Genomic DNA, 19,102 nt, shown 5'->3' on the forward strand with positions numbered 1-19,102 from the left:
CTTATGCATTCACTGAATTTCACCAAGACCATGTAATGAGTAAATTTCTTGTTTAGCAGTTGCTAAACCGAAGCAGCCACTGGCCTATTAGTCCTAGAGAGAAGCCTCCTGGGGTTCAAATAAACCTTGAATACTTTTACTGTGTTTCACACTAGATGAGAGGATACCTTGGTTCTCCAGTCTTATATCCTGTGAATTAGGCTCAGAGCTAAGTAGAAGTATTTTTTTAAAGGAAAGTAAAATTTTCTTTTTTAATCAGTTTGTTTATAAAGATTTATTACGTTTTTTTGAAAATTACATGTTGGTCTAAAAGAGTTCTCTTATTTGCTTTATAGTTCAATTTTGTTGGGAAATTGCTTGGACCAAGAGGAAACTCTTTAAAGAGGTTACAAGAAGAAACAGGTGCAAAAATGTCCATCCTGGGAAAAGGATCCATGAGGGATAAAGCTAAGGTACTGTGTCTGGATTCTGGTTGCAATTAGTGTTAAAACTTACATTGCTTTAGGTATTACACTTAGGTTGCCTGTCTACTTAGTAGACTCCATTAAAAGGCCTATAATGGACTCTGATTCCAAGGCTAGTTTTTTTTTACCAGGTTACATTGATTGCTTAAATATGATTTTTCTCTTACTATACCAACCTTGCTCAGACCTCCACAGTTGCTATATTACCATCGTTGGTCTAGTGGTAAAGGCGCCGCGCTATCACCGCGGAGACCCGGGTTCGATTCCCGGTCAGGGCCACTCCCGGGCAGGTGGGGCTCGTTAGCCCTTAAAGGCAACCCACCTACGTCCTAAGGACCTCGCTGCCACTGTCCAAGCTCGCTTGGCCCCGGCAGATGAACCTTAGGATTAAAGGGTGGGCTCAGTTCCGCGCACACTGTGTCTCACCTAAAAAATCCAATGCGCAGGCTGGAAGGTGGAAAGACCTTCCCCGGATCTTCGCTCGCGAAGACTGGCCATTATATTTATTATTTAAATAATTCACCTAAAAGAGAAACCAGCTTAAAGTCAGTTTGTTCTGAGACAAGTCTGTTTCTCCTGAGAAAGTACAGCTTGTATATATTACTACTGTAATATTGGTGTACATAAATAAGTTTTCTCTTTTTTTCTGTTACTTTAGAGATGGGATTTTTTAAGAATATTGACTATTTATCCAGGGCATAGTTTTAAAATAAGATAAAAAAGTGGGGTTTTTGCTTAAATGTGTAATAAAATACGCTGTAGATAAAAGAAAAAAACAAAAAAAATTTAGGAATCACAGCCTGGTCAATACACCTGAGTAATAATTTGCAGGTAAGTGTTGTTGCCCTTCAGCTGCCTCCTCCCAATTTATATACTGAGCATGATGTTGTGTGGTATGGAATATCCCTTTGGCCAGTTTGGGTCCTGACTGTGCTCCCTCCCAGCTTCTTGTGCAGCTCCTCGCTGGCAGAACATGGGAAACTGAAAAGTCCTTGGCTAAGCACTACTTAACAACAACCAAAACATTAGTTTGTTGTCAATAGTACTCTCCTACTAAATCCCAAACACAACAGGGTACCAGCCTCTAGGAAGAAAATTAACTATCCTAGCCCAAACCAGGACATTAAGGAAACATCACATATATTCTGATCCAAAGAACAAGTACTATTTGTATTGTAATGTCTGCCTTTACATTCTGTAGAACAGCAGTCAACACAGAAATAATGACTGCTAATTTCACTATATTTTGACTGTATATGGCCTTCAGTAATTTTGAGCAGTATTTTGGTTTCTTGTCTGTTGCCTCTGTCATTCATCTCAGTAGCTAAAATAATGAAAGCAATAATATGCCAGAATAAAGGAAAAACTAATCAGGATTTTAGAGTTGGCATTATTTGGTCTTGATAATGTGTATCAGAAGTCACATAGGCATTATGAGGTCGCCAATTGCAATATTGAAAAAAATCCACAAAACAGACAAATTAGGCACATGGAATGTATTTCATTTGTTCAGAATTTTCTTTGTGACATTGACCAGAGTGACAATTCAGTTGCAGTTGTAAGATAATAAATCTTGAATATACTACCGATTTTTTCTCAGGTACTGACAAGTAAAATATTTTAATTACTTCTGGCTAACTTGTGGAGTCATAAAAAAGTTTCCCTGGATAAGTGAATGCATGTGCTGCTAAGTATCAGTAATTTGCATCAGTACCACATCTACCAGCTCTATTCTCAGCCACCCACTCACATTATTATTGCCAAGAGCATCAGTGGGCCAAACAGAGGAGTATAAAGATGTTTGAACACATATTATTAGGTAGATTAAGTCTTCTGATTTTGAGATCGGTCATTCTTCTGATCATATAATTTGAATTTCATCTCATGATAATGCAAAGTTCTAGCGTGACTGTTATTACATTCATTCATGAGCATGTCACCAAAAACAAATTCAGAGTATATTTTTTAACTCTTCATAGAGTATTTATTCCTTAAGAATAAATTGGAGTTGAGTATGAACTTCATGGAAACTCATTCATATGAGAGTAGTGTAAAAAATTAAGTTCTAGGGTAAAATGGCATTAAATATAGCAGTCATGAAAACAACTTTTATAGAGAAGGGCTTATAAGTGACTTATCTTAATCCAATTTAGACATTACTGACTCAAAAGAAAACAGAATCCCTGTGCAATTACAATGAGATAGGAATTATCTGATCTGTGTACATCATTGTTACCAGTTCTAAGCAAAAGAGTGTGAGAATGATCTTGGGATGGGTAATAATTACAATTACCCTTTCAGAGAGGCTGTTCTAATTTGAGATACTGGTGAAACGTAGAGAAAATAAGTTTGACTGTGAGCATAAGTAATGGTGTGAGTTGCTACATTGCTAAGCAAAATACAACTTGCTCTGGTTAAAATGGTTTTCTTGTCATAAAACAAGCCAACTAGTCTCATTTATGCAGTACTTTTCTACTGATTTAAATACAAATTACTGCAGTCTGGAGGCTTTTTGTGGTTATTTTGTACCGTATGAGAAATCAGCTTATGTATATTGACTGATTAATCTTCTTTTGGGAGGAATATTCAAGAAAAATCTCTGTCATTTCTCTCTGTAAACTAGAATTTCCTTCAAGCTGAACCATAATAGTTCCTAGACAAACTACAAGCATATGTGCTTTTCTACTCCAGTCCAGTGCAACTGGATGCTGAGCTGCATCAGAACAGCAGAAACAGAATTTCTGCTGGAAAGTACTAAATACATTTATGCCCTCAGTCCCTAGGAGCTTAAGTGTTCAAAAAGAACCCATCCACTGATCCGAGGTTTTTCAGTGCCAAAATGACAATAGGGAAGTGCTTGGCTCAACAGTGAACCACTCTGGCCATAGTCAGTAATTTTTGTCTTATGAAGGAGCAGTCTCCTGGTCTGGGAAGCTGACTCTGTCAAGGGAGATATATCTGCTTTTAAGAATTTATCTTTTTTTAAAGAAATCTATGGGTAAATTTTAGAGACTAAAGTATTTAGGCTGTTCCTTCCAGAGCCACAGGGAATGTTTGTTGAGTGACTTGAGATTTCTGAGTATCCACTGTGCTTACAGCGTGGGAACAGGATAGATTGATTTGAACAGGCAATGCAACTTACTTAAAATGTATATTATGAACAGCTCCAATTCTGCACAACATACCACAGAGCTAATGTACGTGTCACAGAAATTTGTGTTAGAAATTATTGGAGAGATGCTAAAGTATAACTGCATCAGTTCTGCACAATGTTATCTGGGGTATAAGGAAAACTCATGATTCTTCCAGAGTGGCTAATGTGAGTACTTAAATCTCTGTGCTGAAGTTAATACCACTGGCTCAACAGAAATTTAGTGTTCCGTAACAGGAGAAAGATCCTACACAGTATTCTGATAGGAAAAACAAGCACTGTCATGAAACGTGCAAGTCCATCCAATAGGCATAGCAGATGATGCTGCTGCCTTTTAAATACTTCTTACTCTTGGTTTGGCATGCGAAAATGTAGCTAATACTTGAAGTCTTTATTAGCTGAAGAACTACCCTGTATTTTTAAATCATAGAGAAGGTACTGTGCAACGTATTGAGCATAGCCATGACCACTGAGAATTGTACCCAGTGTGAGGGCACAACCATTTTCTAGTGTGTTTCTGGAAAAAGTTGAGCTCTCAGTGTCTTGCTGGTTTATATGCTGCCACTAAAGGTTGTCATCTCTGTAGTAATATAGTATTATAAATATGCAAATACATTTTTCAGAACAGGTAGTGATGAGATTGAACATAGTCATGTTGATTTGCTTAGCTTTTGGTTCTTTTCTATTTCTTTTTTCTTCTTTTTTCTTTTTGCAAACAGCATGGGAGGTGATTGTAAAGTTAAACAATCAAACTGAAGTGACAGGAGAAACCTCATTACAGATGGAATGAATTGATTGCTTTCATACATAGATGCAGATTTTCTCCTTTTCAGCCATGCAATGAATGCTTTTCACTGTGCCATTAAAAAAAATAAGATGCATGCAGTGTCTGGAATAGCTTTTTGTTACGTGTATTATAGCGGCAAGAGCATGAGTCCTCTTTAAAAGAATCAGAAAAATATGTAGTAATGTTTCTTAAACACTTACACTTTTTTAGCTAGTTACCTGCCAGTTTCATAGAAGATAACAGAGTCTTGGGGCTTGCACCATTTCTCCATAATCCCTAGTTTTTGATTATTTATCTGAGCTGTATTTTTTTACTTAGTATACATAATTTGATGTTCATGGGTATTGGAACTTCAGAACATCATATCTGAGAAAGCAAAATGGCAATGATTTCATGCAGATAGGAGTGAAATGAAAATTTTAATAGGAAAACCAAGAACATTTAGGGCCAGAGATAAAATACCACACTGGTGTCATTAGAACTGCTTTTAAGAGCTGCATGACTGAAGATTGCTGGAGCTTGGGAAGAGTATCATAGGAAGAGTCAAAAACATACTCCCCCTCTTCCATGTTTCTCTGAGAACCCTCTAGTGACTAGTCAGAAAATACTGCTCTAAGGGGCACTGGGACCTCACCCGTTAATAACATGTGAGAACAGATCAGCAGCATTAACCGTAGTCCAGCCATGGTGTTTGCCTGCAATGTGACATCCTCACTTTTTGTTACAGTTTTTTTCCAGGGGTGAACTATCCAGAGTAGATGAGACAGTATACGGTGAGGCTTACCTGGAATGCCTCTATGTATCATTATACCACTGATTATTGGTATGGATAGTACTGGTAAAAGAAGGCAAATGAAGGCCTTGATCCCAGAATAATAACTGAAATGGTGAATGAGGCATAGAATCAGCAAAAATGTGTTGTTCTTTCACAGAAGAAAAACTCTTCCTTGTACAGAATTTTATCTTTTGTCTTCTGTCTTTCCCATTGCATGTGTAACTTTATGGTGAGAACATTCAAAGTAAAAGATGATAGAAATTTTCCAGTGAACACAAAATTATATAGTAAAGAGGTATTTGGAGGCTTCAAAATTTGTAAAGAAAGAACAGTTGTGAGAGAAATGTTGAATATGTTCAAGTGTTGTAGCTGAAAATTTTTAGGGTAAAATGTTTGTGCTTTTTTTTTTAAACTAACAATTTTATTTAAAAATTAACCTGGGTGATTAAGTTTGAGAGAGCAGAATAATGTAAGAACAATAGAATGTTTTGATTTTGATTTGAGAACATTTTGTTACCCAGAAAAAGATTTCTGATTACTTTACATTATGTTAAAAAAATGAAGAACGGATTTTTAACTTGTTTATCTTTTCCTGAAAGCTCATTGTTCATCACCTGCAAGACACTTGCAAGATAGATAAGTTATTTAAACTGAAGAGGCTCGCATTGTCTTTGCAGAAGTCACACACACTCCAAACATATTTTTGAACCACATTTTGTGTATACATAAAGCAGGATTTGGAAATTAATGTATGTCCTGGTAACAAGGTTATATATTAGACAAAAGAAAACTAAAACATCGTGTACCGTCAACCACACATTAAGGAAAATGTAAGTCATAGTGCTTGCATTCAATCTTCTGAATACTGATGTATAGTTGCCATCCCAATTTAAAGCCTTTTTCCCTAGAGAAATCCTGTCAACACCAATTCCTTTTTAACACACTTTCTGTTTATTACCCATTTCTCTCATTGCTTAAACTTCCACTTATGTCTTTTGTCCTGGCTATTGGAAGGTTGCTGTTACTAAAGATTCCTGTTGCTTTTCTATAAAACATGGAAAATTAGAGAACAAACTTGCACTGAAACTTTGAAAAATCATGTTAACTACTTGTCTGTGATTGTGTTTATCAGCTGAGTGAACTTCTTTCTTCTTCTTCAAGTTTCACTTGATGTTAAGACAAGTTATTAAGGAAAGTATGTTCCATCACAGAAGAGTAAATTGCAGTTGAACTATCTGCCTTTCATTAATCTGTGAATTAAGTACTTTCCAAAGAAAGACTACTGCCACTGGACAGCAGCTTGTCCCGTTAAACAGAACTTGTTGCATTACCTTTTCTTTTTAAAAAATACCAGGTGTTAAGGACTTGTTTGCAACTAAAAACATCTGAAATCAGCATGCAGAGAATCCCAATCCTATTGCTTTACTTGATCATGGACCTTTAGTGTCCAGAGTTTTAAAACCCTTTGTGTCATTGCATGTTACAACATTTAAGCCCATGCAGTATGGTTACATAACTTTTTTTCCAAGTGAGAGTGTCAGCATTCTCAACAAGAATAAGAAATTACAAAAAAGTTTAGAAAGATTTTTTAAAAAAAAGCTCCAACCAAAAATCACCTAGTTGTCTGTTGCATCAGATTTTACACTGATGCCACTCCAGTCATGCTTGTAAGGTTGCTTGCTCTGGCTTATGGCAATGGTGGTTTAGCCCATTGTGTTGCCATGAGTTTTCAGCTCTTATAGTTGGAGATACAAATTTGGCAATTCCTATAAAAAGTCCATTTTAGTTTAAAACAGAACCTGTAGGTTTACTTCTAACCTGCTGGAAATTTTGATTTGGACTTTATGCAAAATCCCTGAAATGTTAATGTTTCTCTTTCTGTTCTGTTGAACTCCTTTATCGTCTTCAGTTGTAAAATCTCTAAGGGAAAGATAAAGCAATGTGCAGCATTACATTTAGAAAAGTAGCATCCAGAAGCATCAATAGCTAGTTTTAGATCATTAATTGGTGCTCACCTATTTCATCTTTTTGTGTTAAATTTTCCTGTAACAGCTTACAGCCATTTCAGCCCACAAAGAGGTTTTTGACCAAGAGCAGGATTAGGCCCTCAGCACACCTTCAAGATATCAGCAGAAGTTAGAGCTGCACGCTGCTTCTGCTGCAACACATTTTTTTCCCCTTCCTCAATCTCTCCAGCTTCCTGATAGGAACTGCTGTGAAAATGCAAGGAAAAGGAGAAAAAATAAAAGCAGAGCGACCCATATTTTGAAACTGAAATCTTTCAAGGATCATTTGCAAAATTCTACTGCAGTCTGCATTCTCTGAGATTTTCCTTTAGGTGAGCATGTCAAAAGGTACCAAAGGCTTTCATACTCTAAAGCTAGGTTGAACCTGAAAAACCATTCCAAAGAAAATACTTTCTTTTTATACCCTGAAAGCATAAATCTGCTGGCAGGCACAGATTAAAAGAAGAGATCGTCTTTATCACTGTTTCCTCCTGTGTTACTCATAATCTGGGAGCTTTTGGCTGCTCAACAACCCCAGTTTATTTGCAAAGTACCTCTGGGTATCACCTCTAGTGAGTTGTAAAGTCCTTTTTGCACTGATGTTGGAGGCAGTTTGAGGTAGGTACAGATCACAAGCAATATTTCCTAGAATAGCTTCTGTTCTATAAACTTTTACAAATTCTATTAAGTATTACTGTTTTAAAGGTTTTGCTAATAGCAGATAACTTCTTACAATACATGCACTTACTCAGTCTAAAATCTAAATTGTACTCTCCTGATAACATGGTTAGAGCAACATTTGGGAGGACAATTCCAACTATATATTCAGAAAATAGAGGGAAATACTGGCAGGTCAATGATAGGTGTTCAGAAAGTCTGTCAGCGGGTCCTTTATTTCATCAAAGGCATATGTGACCCCGTAGCCTTCATCTGCATATAGCAGTTGCCTTGGAGATGGGCTGAGTTATGAACCCATGTGGGCATCAGTGTGTGCTGGTTCACCAGGACCAGTAGTCTCCAGGGTTTATCAGTCCTTGGGAAGCTTTTATGTGCCACCTTCTCAGCACATACTTTTTTTGTTTCTTAGTATTTTTTCTTTCTTTATCTTGAAATTATTTTTCCATCTAAACCTAACAGGTGCCTATAGAATCATGTGAGAAAACTCACATGGATGAGACTTTCATGAAAAATGTTTTCATTGCTTCTCCTAGATGTCTCATCAGGTCTACACATTGTCTGACCCAGCCTCTCTTATGTTTCATCAGCTCTTCAGATCTGTGCAAATTAACTTGTTTCCAGAAGGCTGTTTCCTTCTCTTTCCTTCTGAAATACTTCATGCTACCCAGAGTGCAGCACCTAAGAAAAAAAAGGAGTCATCGTCTCTGCTTCCCAGCTGCATCCTTTTAACTAAATTTTTGTATTTTAATATCACAGTAGACTGAGTGCTTTCAGTCATATATCTTCCCTCTGGCACAAAAAGAATGTGCTTATTCAGTGAGCATCTTTCTCATTGAGGGAGTCATAAAGCTCTTCATTTTTGGTCATATCCCTGCATATTTTGTTTTTTATCCCCCTTTCGTCTTTGTTCTCTATGGGAATGTAGTCTTTCCCAAGATGATTTCTGGCACCATATTGCTGGCAGACAGAAATGTCTTTTGTTTCATAGTTTTTGCAGGTTCCATTAATTACCTACCTGTCTGAGTTGGTGGCTGAAGTTGAATCAAGCTCAAAAATATGAGGCCATTGAGCCAAAACAGAGTTAAGTGGCCCCACTGGGATAAATTCTACCCTTCCTGGTATTCAGATGGTCCTGTCTGCATACCTAATCCAGGAGATGCCTTCTGATAGATAGTCCTGTTATCTATCAGAAAACTTATCTGTCTTAACAGGCTATCTCCCAGTAACTTTGGGTTTATAACCTGGCTAGAAAGAGCCTGTTATCCTTCAATTTATACAGTTTCAAATGATCTGCAACAGATTAGCCCCTGGCTTTTTCAGTTTGTGCTACAAAATTTTGGAGAAGTCCATTTGTTTCCATTTCCATCAAATTTCTTTGTCTCTTAGCTGTATGGATTTTTCCTTCTGGAGGTGGTTTGTTATATTTATGTCAAAGTTTTAAGATGCTTTCTCTGAATTCCCTCTCCAAATTTTAGAATTTGTTTAAGTACGTAGTCCATCTTGTTGCAGAGAAAACAGTCTTTTATGCAGTTTCTCTTAGGTTAAGGACAGGTCTCCTTTGTTGTGGTTGGATGGCTTAACCAGTCTGACCTTGCTTAGAGGAGTTAGGCTTGGGGGAATATCTTTGAAATCTTTGTTATCTATATGTATATGTGGAGAGAGAGAAAAAGATGTTTGTATGTGAGATACAGATGTAATTCATGGTTGAGCATAAATCTCTCTATATTAGCTGGTTCCTTCTGTTGTCTCCTACACGGTGACTAGGGATGTCTGTTTCTGCTGAAGCGAGGGGCAGCTTTGCTAATGACCAGTGCAAGGAATAAATCACTCTTAGTATTTAGCTGAGTGAACAAATGAAATTCAAGTGCAATCTCCAAATATTTCCCTATTAATTTTCAGACTAGAGCTCCAGTCTGAAGAGTGAGATGCTAGAATGGTTGCAGAGATTCAACAAGATATATCACTTTAAATATTTAGTTTAAACCACGACACCTGCTAACGCAATTCATGGAGTGATATGATGCTTCCATGTAATTAGTGGTGGCATTTTCAAAACAGAACAACCAGGAGGGCAGTTTAACTCTCTTTTAAAACCTTTGTACTCTGAAGCTGATAGTTAAGAAAACTGCTTTGTCCTCACAGAAGAATTACATCAGACCCCAAGCAGATGCTGTTTATTACTGATGCAACACAGTGATGATACTAAAAGTCTTCATCTCCTCCTCTAAATGTCATGTTAAAACAAATTTATGTATTTCATAGCTCTGACAGGATATTTGTAAGACTTACACTGCTGGATTTAAAAAGATGAGACACATTCTTCTCTTTCTACTAAAGTCGACTGCTTCCAAGGTGCAAAATGTTGAGATAGTGCTTTGGGCTTATTTTTTTTTTGAGTTGAAAGTGATAGAGGACCATGGAACTTAAAAGGAGGCAAGGCAAAGAAGTGGCAAGAGAGGAATGTGGAAAGGGTAAAGATGGCCCTTAGTGAAAAAAATACACAGTATTTGAAGTAGTCGGAGCCCCTGGTGGTCTAGTGGTAAGGGCGCGGCACTGTCACCACCAAGGCCCGGGTTCGATTCCCGGTCAGGGCCACTCCCGGGCAGGTGGGGCTCGTTAGCCCTTAAAGGCAACCCACCTACGTCCTGAGGACCTCGCTGCCACCGTCCAAGCTCGCTTGGCCCCGGCAGATGAACCTTAGGATTAAAGGGTGGGCTCAGTTCCGCGCACACTGTGTCTCACCTAAAAAATCCAATGCGCAGGCTGGAAGGTGTAAAGACCTTCCCCGGATCTTCGCTCACGAAGACTGGCCATTATATTATTTGAAGTAGTGAAAGTTTACATGCTTTCTGTTTTGCCAACTTATAAGTGTTTAGTAATTTTTTGACCTGAAAACAGTTTAAATTTTTTGTTTGTTGAACATCATAAGGTTTTCTAAATATCCCAGCAAAGTAAGCAAAGCTGTGTACACATGTATTATGCATTAGAAACAAGTTGCCAAGTAACTCAGCTGCAGCCTCACCTCTGTCTGTAATGGTGCTGATTTGATGCCCAAAAGCCTGAGTTTCATATCCAGACCTGTGCCAAACTCCTGATTTCAGCTCACTCATATTGGCCAGAGAACCATTTGGTGCTTGTTGGCACTGTTGTGTTGCTACCACTGTCCATGGGGGTACTCCAGTGCCTCACCTCCTCCCAGGTTTGGTTGTGTGACCGTGCACCCAACTGGGAGATCTCCCTCTCCTGCACATGGAATTTGCAATCCTGAATGGCATAGGCGAGTCCTGACGGTGATGTCACTGTCCATGGAACAGGCAATAAGTTTATTTTATTGTTTTGGGTTTTTTTTAATAAACATAGAAAGAAAAAAAGCAGCTCATTCCTGTGTGAGAGAGGGCAAGATAAAGAGAGACAACGAAGTTTTAAGTAAATTAACTCAGTTGCTTACAGCAATTCAGGAAACTGTGTATCTTTTCACGCTGATGTTTTTTCCCCTCTGTACTTTTTTCAGAACAGGGATTTATATTCCAAAGTATTTTATTTATGTACATGCAGCTTCATAAAGACCAGGTTTGATCTTGCGGAGTTTTGTTTTATGATTATTGTTCTTTCTGTTTTATAGATAGATAAATGCACAAAGAACTGCTTTGAATTATTTGTAGCAATTACATTAAATCCCGGTTTTCCATGCATAATGTTATCTGTACTCTTGAGGATCATGATAAATACTTTTAATATACTTTAATGGTCTACTGTTACAAGGAATTTTGCATTGCCACAATAGAGGCAGCATTACAATAAATTAAATTACAGTGCACACAATTAAATAGAATAATGAAAAAAAAATCAGACTTGGAGCAATAGCTCTTTGGAGTCCACTGAAATTCAATTCCACAAGAAACATAATAGGAGAAGATGTTGAGTGGAATTTAGATAGCTAAGTTAGATATTATTTTATTTGTAATATCTCCATCAGGGATTAATGTTCTCTTATTCAGAGACATTGATTACTATCTGGATCATTTTTCAGATTGATAACTGTCGTAGTGTAGCATTCCTTTTTCATTTATCTACCCAACATCAATATGACTTTAGAGATATAACTTCATCACAGTACAGTTGTTATGCAATCCACAGAAATTTGTGGCTTCTCAGTAACAGCTTTAAGGAAATCTGTACAGATTAAATTTGAGCTTATAGCCATGTATTACAAAAAAACCCACTCCATCTTCCTTTCATCTTCTATGAAAAAAAAGTTATTCTCTGACAGAGAAATATTCTCTATCAAGCTCCTCTCCAAGAAGACTTGAGCGTGAGATACGTTTCTGTTTTATCAAACTTAACTAAAGTAAGGCATGTGTGCAGCTCTGGACAGTTATGATTTTGAATATGCAGTGAAAGGTAAAGGCATGATATTAGCATTGCAAGTGATATTACTGAAATTTTCCTTATTTTTGTGTTTCTGTTATGTTGGTTGGAGGTGAACATGAATTCAATCCGCTGTGGAACTGACATTTGGAATCTGTGCGAATATAAATTTTTTGTTTAGTTTCCACTACTGTATGTCTTTGGCTTTATTTTCTAAATTCTTACTTTCCACACCATAAAGGATAGGCTTTCATCTATCTAATTTAGGGGCATCTACAGAGAATTAATATGTTGATAATTATAAATCTGTTTACAAGCACTGCATATTATTGCACTAAATTCAAAGTTTTCTGAGTTCAGATAAGTGAGCTGTTATCCCTATAGAATACACCCCATACCTAAGGGCATCTGTGGATGTGCTCAAGGCTTTCAGGCTCTTTTACCTTTCTTTTCACTTTTATAACAATTTACCTAATTATGCACTCAGATGTTTCATTGTTTTGAATCAGATCAAATCCATTTATAATCCAAAATAGAATGAATTTTTATTTTTGCAGAATTTGTGAAGGAGGTCGGGGGGACAGTGATTAGTGATTAAAATACACACAAAGCGGAGCCCCTGGTGGTCCAGTGGTAAAGGCGCCGCGCTATCACCGCGGAGACCCGGGTTCGATTCCCGGTCAGGGCCACTCCCGGGCAGGTGGGGCTCGTTAGCCCTTAAAGGCAACCCACCTACGTCCTATGGACCTCGCTGCCACCGTCCAAGCTCGCTTGGCCCCGGCAGATGAACCTTAGGATTAAAGGGTGGGCTCAGTTCCGCGCACACTGTGTCTCACCTAAAAAATCCAATGCGCAGGCTGGAAGGTGGAAAGACCTTCCCCGGATCTTCGCTCGCGAAGACTGGCCATTATTATTACACACAAAGCCTTACCCTAATCCCTGCCTTCTGTCAGTTTTGCCTTTCACACGTTCTGAGAAGTTTCATTGAAACCAAGTCTTTAGAAGTAACCTTGGCACTTACTGGATCTTGATCTCAAAAACCGTGTTTAGAAGACATAGGAACATAGTTGGAGTTTTTTTAGCTTATGAATGTACAAATGCTTTGCTGAATTTAGGCCTTAGAGGCAAATCTTCCCTTCCTGTGCTTACAAACTCTGCTAAGTCAGTAGATCCGTGTTGTATGTTTGTTGTTCAGTGCTCCAACAGATGAATGATTTAGGGGGGTATCTCTGAACTCTAAAGAATTCACTTAAGAGTAATTTTTATGAAGTGAGGTGAAAAAAATAAATAAAGACTTCTCCATTCTTCTGTTCAGCTACAAGTTGTGCTTCATCTCCTCTTATATTAAAAAAGTCTGTTACTAAATGCTCTTTATCAGGCAGGAGAGAGAAAGAAAAAGGATGTTTCCTTTGTATTATGTTGTTAATCCTTCTCCAGAGGTCTGTTTATAGAATAGGGAGATACAGAGAATGACCAGCAAGCCTTACTCCCTTAATTAAAAATATAATTAAACATGCATATAACTGTCTCAACTGTAGTGTAGCACTGGTTATATTGAGTCTCCAGCTTAAGAGACTTGATCCACAGGTACAGATGGAAGTCCAAAAATTATGTTTCATATTTCTTTAAATTGATGTAGCAAATGTGTACTTGTGAATAGTTTGACAATAAATTATTAATTCTGTTTTACCATTTCAAGGACAGACCCTTAGTGTCAACTGTTGCAAACAGAATTAATATTTTAGTTTTTCTTTTGAAGATTCAGCTGCAGTTGCTAAAACATGCTCTACAGAAATTAATCCCTTGCAATCATCACCCAATTAAATACAGGAAGCTTTTTTTTTTTAGACTAGTTGTAAGTAGGAGGCCCAGTCACGGTGCCAAAAAGTGTGTGGTAAAAAATAATATGATATTAAAATTCTGAATGAAAATCTTTTTCTTGTCCCCTTCATGATCCAGACCCTGGATAATTTTTGATGAAGACCTAATTGCAGCCTTCCAGTACCTGAAGGGATGGAGATGGAGAAAAATGGAGAGGGACTATTTACAAGAGCATGTAGTGACAGGACAAGGAGGAATAGCTTCAAACTGAAAGAGAGTAGCTTTAGATTAAGTGTTAAGAAAAAGATCTTTACTGTGAGGGTGGTGAGGCACTGGAACAGGTTGCTTTGAGAAGTTGTGGATGCCCCATCCCTAGAGGTATTCAAGGCCGAGTTGGATGGGTCTTTGAGCAACCTGGTCCAGTGGAAGGTGTCCCTGCCCATGAGGAGGTTTGGAACTAAGTGATTTTAAGGTCCCTTTCTGCCCACTCCATTCTATGAATCTATGATATGATCCTCCATCTTTTACAATTCCAGTACTGAAAATAGCTACCTTTAGTTTTGTCTGTTTTCTGCCACCTTCTCTCTCATTTTTCTTATTACATAAGCAGAGCAATATATTGAATCTGCAGATTTGCTTTCTCCTCCCATGATGCAGGCAACTATCACTGCTTCCTATTTTGAAGCTTGTAGGTGAAATATTACTATTATATATTCTTCATATATTATATATGTATAATATTATATGTTCTTTTAATAAAATTTTAAAAATGTGGTGAATTAATAAAATATGGGGGTTTTTTTAGTGAGGTTCTCATACAGTAGCTGTATGAGTAAGTGCTACAGTAACTGCTAATCTTTTTTTTCTTTAGGGTTTACTATTTATTACTTTTCTTCTTAGTCTGCCAGATATACCATATGTGTTATTATACGTATTAAGATACAATAATTTTAATACAAATTCATGATTAAATTAAAACACTACATTTATTACATTGAGGTATATTATTGTTAAGAATTTCTAGAACAATTTATAAATAAGGTTCCAAAAGTACTTCAAACGTAGTGAAAAGGATGTTACTCAACATCAGGATTGTATGGAACGTTGTCCTAATACATATACAGGAATATATTTCAAATGTATCCTGGCAATCTATTAATGAAGGGAATAGTCTATAATTAAAAATAGATGAAAGTATTTTGCAAGTGTAAGATAAGAATGCAGGAATAAACCCTTCTATATAAACTTAAGTTTCATTTTTCACGTGGGCTCCAGTGAGAAAGGGCTTATGATAGATCACAGACCGTGTCATTTGTTGTGTGGACTTTTGTTTCCAAACTGGTCTTCTCCATGTCTCAACTATAAATTTTGCTCATACTTTATAGCAATAAAGGCAAATTTTTCCTTTTTTTTTTTTTTTTTATATATATATTTGTATAATATAGTACAGCACTGAAAGCCAGGAGTTACCATACTACACTGAATTATTATTGCATCTGGTGTCATTTACTGGCTCTGGAAATAGTATTCAGTGTTTTATAAAATTGTAAGAGGAGAAATAGGAGCAAATAATATTCCTGGATAAGTGAAGAAACTGAAGAGAATTCATTTCCCTCACACAGAAGTTCTCTCTCCATACCACGAAATACAATATCAAATGACCCTTCACAGTACATTAGCTAGCACAGAAGCTTATGTTATGTGTCTCCATTCAGCATGTCTAATTAAATTTTGCTAAGCTATTTGTGCAAAGATTTCTTGTTGCATTGTATCAGGAAATGTGATGAGGAAAAAAAAGAAACAAAAACCCCAACTCTTTTTTGTGTTTGGAATATATTTTATGTACGAGTTAAAAGTATGGGAAGAGTATTGCAGGCAAATATTAGAAGAGATTCCTGATACCAGAAAGAAAATCTAAGAATAGATAAGAATTGCAACAAAGTTCTGACGGGTGATACCATTCTAATGGGTTTCCATCTCTTGAGTTTGATTTATTTCTTTCATTTTCTGTAAGTTAAAGAAAAGGGTTCATAGACTTCAAGGAAACGTCATTGCATTAAGACTTAAATATTATGAGGCATGAAAAACTGGGACTTCTTCCATACACCATGACATATTTGTGATAGTTTGTCCCTTTATTTCTGTGAATAATTTGTGATGTATGCTCTCATTTTAATTTTAAATGTAGAAAAGTCATTTATTATATGTTGGATTTGCCACAGTTGAATGTCATTAAGAAGATGCATGTGCTTCTGGACTGATATGAGGGTATCTGAGTGATTGAAAATGTTAGAAAATACTCTGTCAGCTTCTGGCATCTCAGGGGATAAAAACAAAAATGCTACATGCAGTAATAATTTTTTATTTTTTTATTTTTTAATACTTTATATGTCTGGTGTCTGGATTGCTGTAGTCAGTTGGATCTTTGAGGTTCTTGTAGCGTTTGGGTTTTTGGGGGGTTGAGGGTTTTTTTAAATGTAGAATTTTATTTCTAGCCTATTTATTACTTTATTCCAAGTTCAGGGAGGTTGTGTTATTTATTCTGGACAATTTCTAACCCTTTAGATGGCAGTTCTTTTTGAAACCTTACAGTCCCTGGTGTGGGCCTGACTTGGAGGTGCTAAATTCTGTGAATGACATGCATATGTCTTAAGTTTGAGGAAGCTCAGACATAAAAGCGGGGGAACTTCACCTTTCCCCATGCACTGTGATTGACATCACCACAGGTGAACTCACTCCTTCATTGTGATATCCTGCAGGAGAGGCCATTACTCTCCACTGTCCAGCCCAGGAGTGATCAGTCTTCTCATTTAGCTCATTAGAGCTTTGAGCAACCTGATAGAGTGGAAGGTGTCCCTGCCCAATAGCAGAGGTGTTGAAACTAGAAGATCTTTGAAGGTCCCTTCCAACCCAAAACATTCTATTATTCTGTTTTATATATATTCTATATAAAAATGCAGATTTAATTTCAAAATGCGTAAAAGTACCTGGGCATGCAACAGCAAGCCTGAATGTTTATGTCTATCCTGAAGGATAAAAAGAGCATAAAGCTTGAATTTGAATTCGAACCCATATTTAAATGAAGTGCAGATATGGTCAGGTAGCTTTTTCAGTAACTTTAGAAGGTGTTGAGTAGAAAAAAATCTCAAATTTCATGTATTTACATTCTGCTTTTACTACTCAAATAGATCCTGATATAGGAAATCTCTGTTGTCTCAGATTTTTTTGTCAGAAAAAAAATGAGCAGTATCTTTTTCAGTTCTGCACACAATTCTTACATAATTACATTATTCTTTTGTTATTATTTCCAGAATATTTTCCCAGTCTTTGTCCCATAACATAGTTTTTACTGTATTCATATGCATACCAAAATCTCATTAAGAGGGAGAGTGGGATTGATTTTTGACAGGCTATGGTGTCATCTGTGTACAAAACTTCTTTACTGAGCCTGAGAAAGAAATGGGTTTTGTACAAAAAAAGGCAGGTTTTTTCCTATCTTAATCAGACATTAAGATCAGTGCTACCAAGATGAATAAAAATAATATTTCCTAAATACTGATTGCTGTTTATAGTTTTCTAAATTTTCATTTAAAAAAAAGTAGGCTAATTGGCTCTTATCAATTATGTTCATGTGCAAAATAACATAATAAATGTCACATTGCAGTTATTACATAATTATACATAATTATCTTATTATGTATTTTTTAAAATTTTAAATGTCTTATGCAATGAAATACATTCTGGCCTTTATTTTTTTGGTTTTGTTCTAGAATTCTATGAGTATGAATATAATTTCAAAAGTGGTTGGAGCATTCTTTCTAGCTTTTTCATAAACATGTTTTTGGCAGACTATTGGTTTAGGTGATCAGTCCTTAAATACTGCATTTCGATTTAGTTTTCATACAGATAGGGAAGACTTGTCAAGTAGCTTTTGTAAAAATGACACCACCAAGTATTTTGTGCAACATAATATAAAGAGAATATTGAAATGTAAAGTGATATTTTCCTAGAGGATATGCAGATTGAAATAATGTATAAAATATTTTGCACAACAACATATAATTGTCTCTTGAATTTTTATGTGAACTCTGAAACCAAAGACGTTGCTAAAAATAGAAAATTATTATTTTTAATGATATCGTTTTTCCAAGATAAACTTTTGAAAAAAAAAAGGAAGTATAGTGACCAACATGTTTAGCCGCAGTAAAAAGAAATAAGTTAATTAATATAGACTCAGTGGGATCTCTGACATGGTACAACAGAAAACACAGATTTTTAGATAAATAAATGGAGCTAGTACATGTATGTGGATTTCATCCAAGAAAAACAATACTGTCTATTAGAAATTGAATAACGTATAATTTGGGAAAAAATAAACAATACTCTACCTGCCAAAGCTATGCAAGCCTTGGCAATGTTTTTTATATCAAGTTCCTGCTCTACTTTCACTCCTGCAGTCCATCTTCTGCACTGGCACTGACCAAACTAAATTTTGGCCATCTCATCTAAATTCATGCTGTGCATAAATACAACTCCTGATTCAGATGCATAAATGTAGGTGGCTACATGGAAAAAAGATGCATAAACTCCTTTTGGAGTAGGTGGAGATTCAATGAGCACTGTCACTGGATTGCAATGATCTCTTCATCTGACAAAATACAGATGTCTGTTTTAAGGCAAGCTAAATTACTGTCTGCTCAGTGTTGAGTATTGATTTGCTTAAGCATGAGTGTCTAGTGCCATTTAAAGGGCCTGAGGGTATCTCATGTGCCCTGTACTGTGTTTGACCTTAGCCTCCCACACATTTCCATCCCACCTTTTATCTTTGTTAAACTTTGCATATCCATTGGTGTGTCCTGGCACACTTCATGTTACATGCCTCATACTGCCTGGATAATTACCTGTAGTATGGATTTTGGCATATGGGCAGGACTGTGGACTAAGTATTTTATCAAAATTGAGGGAGTTAATGTTACTCCTATGACCTACCATTAATTTCTTAAATCCTTTTTAATTTCTTCAATTTTTTTCCTCAGTTACTCTCTCCTGGAC

The 19,102-nt window shown here is 36.6% G+C and overlaps 1 protein-coding gene across 19 annotated transcripts in view; it reads left to right on the top strand.

Moving 5' to 3' along the window:
* Positions 1 to 19,102, top strand: part of KHDRBS2 (KH RNA binding domain containing, signal transduction associated 2) — a 414,928-nt gene that overhangs the window by 115,093 nt on the left and 280,733 nt on the right. For all 19 annotated transcript variants that reach the window (XR_007629070.1, XR_007629056.1, XR_007629062.1 and 16 more), the window contains exon 3: positions 336 to 452. Coding sequence is in view for 1 of the 19 variants with exons in the window: in XM_050316320.1 (XP_050172277.1) it covers positions 336 to 452 (117 nt within the window). In the remaining 18 variants the exon portion in view is untranslated. The remainder of the gene's footprint in view (positions 1 to 335; positions 453 to 19,102) is intronic.

This window comes from Myiozetetes cayanensis, unplaced genomic scaffold (assembly GCF_022539395.1).
Source record: "Myiozetetes cayanensis isolate MyiCay16 unplaced genomic scaffold, myiCay2020 scf2-11, whole genome shotgun sequence".
Lineage (NCBI taxonomy): Eukaryota > Metazoa > Chordata > Aves > Passeriformes > Tyrannidae > Myiozetetes > Myiozetetes cayanensis.